The 7,813-nt window shown below is 35.5% G+C and overlaps 2 protein-coding genes and 1 pseudogene across 2 annotated transcripts in view; 1 reads left to right on the top strand and 2 right to left on the bottom strand.

Annotated features, from left to right (window-relative positions):
* Positions 1 to 653: 653 nt before the first annotated feature.
* LOC109585460 (cell wall integrity and stress response component 4-like) lies at positions 654 to 3,538 on the bottom strand. Its single transcript, XM_020001550.1, has 3 exons — positions 3,204 to 3,538; positions 2,286 to 3,154; positions 654 to 2,225 (listed from the first exon to the last, which is right to left on the bottom strand). The coding sequence occupies exons 1-3, from the start codon at positions 3,373 to 3,375 to the stop codon at positions 2,037 to 2,039; spliced, it is 1,230 nt and encodes a 409-aa protein (XP_019857109.1). The 5' UTR covers positions 3,376 to 3,538; the 3' UTR covers positions 654 to 2,036.
* LOC105314209 (ribosome biogenesis protein BMS1 homolog) lies at positions 3,402 to 7,060 on the top strand (annotated as a pseudogene).
* LOC109585455 (adhesion G protein-coupled receptor L3-like) overlaps positions 6,984 to 7,813 on the bottom strand; it is a 3,944-nt gene continuing 3,114 nt past the window's right edge. Inside the window, exon 10 of the mRNA XM_020001541.1 lies at positions 6,984 to 7,169. Coding sequence (XP_019857100.1) covers positions 6,984 to 7,169 — 186 coding nt within the window. The remainder of the gene's footprint in view (positions 7,170 to 7,813) is intronic.

Raw genomic sequence — 7,813 nt, 5'->3', positions numbered from 1 at the left:
GAAATAGAGAGAAGCAAGAAAACTTTGACAGGGTGCTTTGGAAGGCTGCAGTAAAAGTTTTAATAATCTTTATAGCAATAATATTAATGAGAATCAGCTAGTGAATAATATCAAGCCTCAGTGTAAGCTTAACTACTAAAATGGATAAATAAATTATTTATTAGCAGAATAAAATTATTAGTAGACTAAATAAATTATTAAATAAATATACCAGTCTAAACAGAAGTTTACAAAAAATACAGCACAGTGGTATCACTCAGTAGCATATTGTCAGAGGAGAGCTTGAGGGATTAGCATTGACAGTATTGATTATATCAATTAACTGAACAGTTATAATACCTTTTGATTGTGTAGTTCACTTATGCAGTGTTAGATATAACTACCAAAGTTTTTGTACTATTGTTATTTAAAATTTTTAATAATTTATATGAATTAAAGGTGTAAATTCTTGACTTCAGTCTGGGCCATATTTCAGTGGCATTGATCTTAATTGCATGCGTACATTTCATACAATGCATGTTATAATATCAAGTATAGACCTAATTTTAAAAAATTTTTTCATGCATAAAATGATCAACCACAATAATTCAGTGTAGCTACCAACATCAGTAGCCATTGAAAATTTAAGCAGTTGCAATTATCATTACATATCTAATTTGTAACCGTTATTCCACTAAATTCAGAACAAGATTTACTTCCCACACTAGGCTGTAAAGTGACACAAATAAGTATGATATATTTTAATTTACTCCACCATTTGTAGAGTCACTGCATGACATCAATTAACTCAGCAGTACAGTAGCTATCATGCTCAGACTGTATACAGTTGTTTCATGAATAAATTCTTTAAATTTGCAATATCTGAAGGTTTGGGCTTATATCTAAGCGAGAAGCAGGATTTCAGTAAGAGTAAATCTTGACCTTAGCATTAGCTATAATTCTTAGCAGTGAGCAAAGTGGTCCGTAAAATAGAGATGTCGCGGACCATTCGGGTCCGTAAAACAGACTTGTCGCCGACCATGGTCCGTTGGTCCGGTCCGGTCCGGTCCGTTTTTTAGGGACGAGACTCCGGACGACCCCACTTTTACGGCCGCGAAATGGACGTGTTCTCGCAATATGGAGTTTCATTTACTCTCATATCTATGCATGGTTCTCGCAACTGCTTCACACTCAGACTCAGATGAGGACTCAGGCAAGACTCAAGGTAGCAGCACAACCAACAAAATCATCATTCACAAGATTATCATCTTCAATCTCCTCATGCTCATCTTCAGTACAAATAGTCTATATGGCTGGGGTTGACTACTAATATACTCAACTAAAATTTGCATAAAAAATTACAAAGCTTTTGTTTTTTTGCAGCTGACATTGTGATGGCTTCACTTAAAGTTAACTTTTTATAATTTTATTAAGCTAGCTAATTAATTAAGTTAATTATATAAAGACTCCACCTTAATAAATTATAATAATTGTGCTAAAATGGCTGTTTTTCTTTCCTTTCTCCTGTCTCTGTTTGCCTGTGTCAAAAGTGACTGAGTGAGTAACTGCCAGTTGAGACAGCTACCCTAAACTTCTATAATCTTTGGTCATTAGTGACTAAGGCAGAAACTCAATATAGGTAAACTACTAAACTTCAATTCTGACTTCTGAACTTCAGGGTAGGCTATAGCCTACCCTAGCCTTTATGCTAGCTACGCATAGGCGGCTACAGAATCTTGAATTTACCAGGGCTCATTAATTATTCATAAGAATTAGGGGTGTGGTCAATTAATAAAATGACTGAAAGTCATTATGATAGCTCACAAAAGCCAGTTACCACACTAAAATAACTGTAAAGTGGAGCTGATAGCAAGTATAAACAGTGGTGGCTATTAAAAATGAATTCTAGTGATGATCTCACTCCTAATAATAACAAAACACACCTTTTGGGTGTGGTTTTGGTTCAAAACTACCAGGGCAAAGCCCTGGCTTGCCCGGGCCTATAGCCGCCTATGTAGCTACGCCCTTGTATGATATCACTACAAGTGTCAATTAATCTACAAACTTACTTCAATTATTAATGGCAAACTTTCATTATTCAAAAGAACAGATACTATTGCTTCCAATACTGTTGATATTATGTTAATGTTTTGAATGTTTTGGTCAGCAAGAGTATGTGTTGCATTTTCCACTAAACTGCTCATATTGAAAGCTGCTAAACCAAAATTATCAACTGTAATGTTTACCTGAAACATATAAGGTATTTACATCTAACCACAATCATATTATACTATTATATTACATACTTTAGATAATCCATTGAATCCATTTGTAACATCAGTAGTAGCACACATCATCACATCTGCTAATTCCCAATCAGAAGAAGCAGAGCATATTCTACTTGCTGTAGCTCCATTAGGGCCACTAGGACATGATATGGTAACAGTCATTCCAGGTAGTGTTAGTGGCCATTTAAACTGACCATGATCATTAGTATTAGTCTGGGGATGGCATACATGAGTGGGGACTGAAGTTGATATAGGAAGTAGCAATGATATACTTGATGACGTTGAGGAAGTGTGAAATGTAGTTGGATTGATTATTGAGGGAACAGAGCTTGGTTTTAATGGAATGGAAGATAATGTCATTGAAGTTGATTTGGGTGATGCCAAAGTTGAGGAAGATGATAATGAGGATGATGAAGTATGAAAGGAAGTAGTTGGGTTGATTAAGGGTGAGATAACTGATGAATGTGGTATCAGAGGAATAGAAAACAATGAAGGTAACATTATCATGTGTAATGCCAAAGAAGTTCGCAATGCCAAAGATGAAAATAATGTATTTGAAGAGGAAGCTGCTGGAGAGGGTAAACAGCATTTTGAAGAATTTGAGCAATATGGTCCAGTTGAGTTACATGATCCAGAACCAGCTAATACTAGAATGCCATTCTCACTACTAAACCCAATCTGAGGGCTTGATAATCTTCTTAAAATTTTTTTACATGTAGAAACTTGCTGAGGACCAGTACCATCATTTTTAATTGTCACAGAACTAATCCCTGGAAAACAATAGCCTATACTGATCTCGTTACAATCAATCCAGTGAAAGTACAAGTTTGTCGGTCTTGAATAATCAACACTAATATTGTATTGTGTATCTGTATCTGGTTGAGAACCTATAAGATAACAATAAATCATATCAGTAGTTGTATTTCACTAGCATACTGTTGTAGGTCATTAAATAGTTGAAGTCTCCTCCAAGTGTTTCTACCCATAGAGTTGCAATTGGATCTCCAACAACACAGTCTGCATTTGTCTGGAGATTAAACGTCAATGTAGCAGTGTCTGAGCTACCACCAGCAAAAAGAAGAGAGAAAGGCAGTAAAAGCAACAGCATTGTTACTGGTTAATCCAACAGAGGAAATGGAAATACCAAGTGCTAAAAAGTGCATAGCAAACATCAGTTGTCTAATGCATGTTTTTGTAGCGTAGGAGTTCCTTCAACTGGCTCCACCTGGCACCTACCTTCCACGTGGTTCATGATGGAGGCTCAGTACAAAGCAGAAATCTCACAAGAAGCGACAAGCTGGTACTAAAGCTATAAAAAAGAAGAAAAGGGACAAGAAGGGGAAGGAAAACGAGGAGGCAGAGGATCAAAGAAACCCCAAGGCTTTCACTTATCGCAGCGCCATCAGAGCAGCCAGATCAAAAAGGAGGACACTAGACATCAATGAAAAGAGGAACCGTCTCCCCCAGGTGGACAGGACTCCAATTGAACCACCTCCAGTACTAATAGCTGTAGTAGGACCACCTAAAGTTGGGAAGACGACTCTAATTAATGGACTAGTGAAGCACTTCACTCATCACACTGTGTCCAAGAACCAGGGACCAGTCACTCTAGTGTCAGGTAATCGTTTAACGTATGACAGTTTTAAAAGTGGATATTTATTTTTGTATACGACCTTTATCAAAAGGTTTGTTCTTGCAAAATTTTGCTATTCTGCCATCTTGTTTTGTAAATTGATTTTCATGGAATTTAATGTTGTGGATTGTTAAGAAATCCGTTAAATTTGTTATTCTTGGAAAGAAACAGCAATAAAGTCTTGACTATGTGGGAAGAGTGTGTAGTGTGTACTCGATGTACAGAAATGTCATGCCTACCTAAATAAGTAAATATGCATGAAATTAGTACAAAACACAAAGCATCTCTTCCTTAGTTATTGCTTGTAATTGATCCTTCTCTTTCCTCCTCTCTCTCTCTCCTCAGGTAAAAAGAGACGTATCACATTTATTGAGTGCAATAATGACATCAATACAATGATTGACATAGCAAAAGTTGTAGACCTTGTAAGTAATCAAGTAATAGTTTAATGATCACAGAAATATTAATGAGCCCAGATGTATTTTATCTGGTATGTATAGTGTATATAAATATCACCAAAGGACAAATAGCACTATCTTTATTATCTTGAATTTTTTAGTATCTACAACTTTTGCCTGTCGTACATTATACATTATAGGTGTTGCTGCTTGTTGATGCCAGTTTTGGTTTTGAGATGGAGACGTTTGAGTTCTTAAATATCCTACAGACCCACGGGTTCCCTCGTGTGATGGGAGTACTGACACACCTTGACATGATGAAGAAGAATAAAAACCTGAGGAGACTCAAAAAGAAACTCAAACAAAGATTTTGGACAGAAATATATCAGGTAAGATAGAGTGTCAGTTTATAGGAAGAATTATTAAGTAACCTACAATTACAAAAAAATTTACAATTATTACAATTTACAAAAAATTGAACAAGCAGATAAAAGTGCCAATGCTTAGTTGAAATAATTATGATAATCTGAACCCAATTTTTATTGCTTATTTGATTAGTTAATATACTGGTAATGTGACTCAGTCTTTATTTATTGATATTAAAGCATTATTTATTTTATTTGTTTAGGGTGCGAAACTTTTCTATCTGTCCAACATTTGTCATGGTCACTACATGAAGAATGAGTTGCACAATCTTGGTCGGTTTATATCAGTCACAAAGTTCAAACCACTAGACTGGCAGTCATCGCATCCTTACCTCATTGCTGACAGGTAGTGTGGTTAATGATTATACATGTACATGTACATGTACATGTGGTGTGGTCTGGGGAAGACCAACCTTAACTCTATAGACTTATGGCGGATTTTCCCTGACCACGCCACATACATTTACAATGTATAATATGGGTAGAGTGTAGTAATATGGGCAGATGTTGTCTCTCCTGTGGTTTTGTTTATTTACGATAACAAACCACTCGTCCAATTCTTAGGAGTAGTTTTTTTTGTGTAAATAAACAAAACTCTAACAGCTGGTTGAATGGGTAGCTATAAAAAATAAGGTTGAATATGCAAGGTTAATTATGGTATTTATTATAAAATGCCGCATCTTACATGTGTATATACTGTATATGAGTTAATAAAAGTTATACATGCATAATGTCATTGTTACATGTACATGTATACTGAATACACTTTTATCAGTATCTCTCTTTTTCCTTTTCTACCTTCGTCATTTCATAGGATGGAGGATCTCACATCTCCTGATTCAATTAAAGAGGATCCATTGTGCAACCGAACCATCTCATTGTATGGATATATGCGTGGAACTAGCATGAAATCCAGCTCCTATGTTCACATACCAGGTATGAGATATTTGGTACCAAGATCTCAGCTTATGTTCATTGGAGTAATATTGTACATGAATGATCATAATATTCTCTGTTCTTTTCTCTTACTTTCTCTATTTTCCCTAATCTCTCCATCTCTCTCTCTCTCTCTCTCTTTCTCACTCACTCTCTCTCCCACTCTTTCCCTCCCTTCCTCTTCCTCTCTCTCTCCAGGTTGTGGTGATTTCAAAATGGCCGACCTCTCAGTCCTGCCTGACCCCTGCCCTCTCCCTGAGAAAGAAAAGAAGAGGTCACTTGATGAGAGAGAGACTCATTTATGCTCCAATGGCTGGCATAGGAGGTGTGGTTTATGACAAGGTAATTAACATCATGTCTATTATTATTATTATTATTATTATTGGGGCGAGCCTGAGCTCGCCCCACTCTAGCTAGACTCTCAGTCACGCCCCGTCTGTCTGTCCACGTACGTCACCCCTATTTATGCGTAGATCTAATACGGTAGGTAGATACTATGCATTACCAATGCAATTTTCAATTTTTCATGGAAAGTGGGAGTGGTCACAGTAAAATTAAATGGCAACCAACACACTGGAAGAATTCATGAGCTTTCTAGCAGCAATATAAGGCAGATACACCGTCCAAAGACTTCTCCAGCAGCTATAGAAGGTTTTAAATTCAATTAATAACCTATGAAGCTCGTCCTTATTGATGCAATTGCTATTAAAACTGTGAAAGTCAATCAAGCTTTTCCTCAGTCATCTTAATATTGGATAATATTATATCTAAAGCTAAGTAAAGCATCTTTACAGACATTTATAGGCAAGAAATGTGTTTGTGAAGCTAGAAGACTAAAAGTTAAATAAAATAAATGATATAAAGTGATTTTATCAGCAGCATTAAACTTTCATCATGTATATAAATCATGCTTGCTATGCCTAAATCATGATGCATGCTTTGAAATCATCAGGAGTAGATTATAGATGGATAGATCCAGTGCCATATAATTGCTTTGCTAGCTTAGGCTCGCCCCTTAATGTTCTACATTACTTCTAGTTATTATTATTATTATTATTATTATTATTATTATTCTCATTTATAGGATGCAGTGTACATTGAATTAGGTGGGAGTCATTCCATGAGTAAGACCACGTCCACCAGTGAGATCATTCACTCGCTAATAAATACTGATGAGTTATTGGACAGTAAGATGATAAGATCCAATATCTCACATCTCCCATCAGTAATGCAATTGAATTGTCAGTTAATGAGGAAAATTGTTTTATTAACAAATACTAAACTGTCTATTATATCAAGCTACTGACTATAAAAATGTTTCAGTTTATAGTGAAGCATCTTTTATCTCTTCTTTCTTTATATCATTGAGATCTTGAGTTGCATGATTTGAAATGATGTAAATATCTTCACCCTTTGTGCTTTTGTTACTGGGTCCGGACTTGTAGTCACTGTGAATAGTAGTCCTAGGGAAACACTGAACAAAATGAGCCTTCCAGGGTTTCCTATATTCCTTGTTGAGCAAAATAAAAAATATAAAAATAAAAAATCCTTGAAGTGTATTACAAAATGCAAATATAAACTGGACTGTATGAGATACACTAGGCTCAGATATGAAAGTGAAGGCAGCAGATACCCAAGTTAAACCAAAGAGGATCATAATACCAGTAAAAGACAGTAACATCTTTAGTACTTCTGATACAGAGAGAGAGGAATTGCTCATCCGCTTTTTTCTATCAATGGCATTTTTAAGAGTAGTTCGAATGACAAGTATGAACACAATTGTATTAATGATGATGATGAGGAAAATGGGTGACAAGAACGCTGCTAATAATGGTATTGTTTTACCAATGAAGCAACTATATTGGGAATAATTAATTGTCTAAGATTATTAAGCACTCACAATTCCGAATTTTTTGTACTTGTAATGTAGTAGCTATTGTCAACTGCCAGTAAGATCATAACTGGAACAACAGGTATAGCTAAATATAAAGTATTATTATTGTATCCATTACTATCATTACTTACTCCAACAAACAATAGACACTATTAATATATATCGCCAAGATATGTTTGTAAACACTATTACTATTTTTTGAAACATCAGCACAGCTTCTGCTCCCATCCACATCCAGAAAACAAGAGTGAAGTAATGTA

Source organism: Amphimedon queenslandica, unplaced genomic scaffold (assembly GCF_000090795.2).
Source record: "Amphimedon queenslandica unplaced genomic scaffold, v1.1 AMPQUscaffold_13059, whole genome shotgun sequence".
Taxonomy (NCBI): domain Eukaryota; kingdom Metazoa; phylum Porifera; class Demospongiae; order Haplosclerida; family Niphatidae; genus Amphimedon; species Amphimedon queenslandica.
This window is presented reverse-complemented; position numbering and strand designations above follow the sequence as displayed.

Coding starts and splice junctions, on each gene's coding strand:
- LOC109585460 (XM_020001550.1), bottom strand. CDS start 3,375: ATGCTGTTGCTTTTACTGCCTTTCTCTCTTCTTTTTGCTGGTGGTAGC. Junction 3,155..3,203: donor CTATTTAATGACCTACAACA/GTATGCTAGTGA, acceptor GTTATCTTATAG/GTTCTCAACCAGATACAGAT. Junction 2,226..2,285: donor GATTCAATGGATTATCTAAA/GTATGTAATATA, acceptor TATATGTTTCAG/GTAAACATTACAGTTGATAA.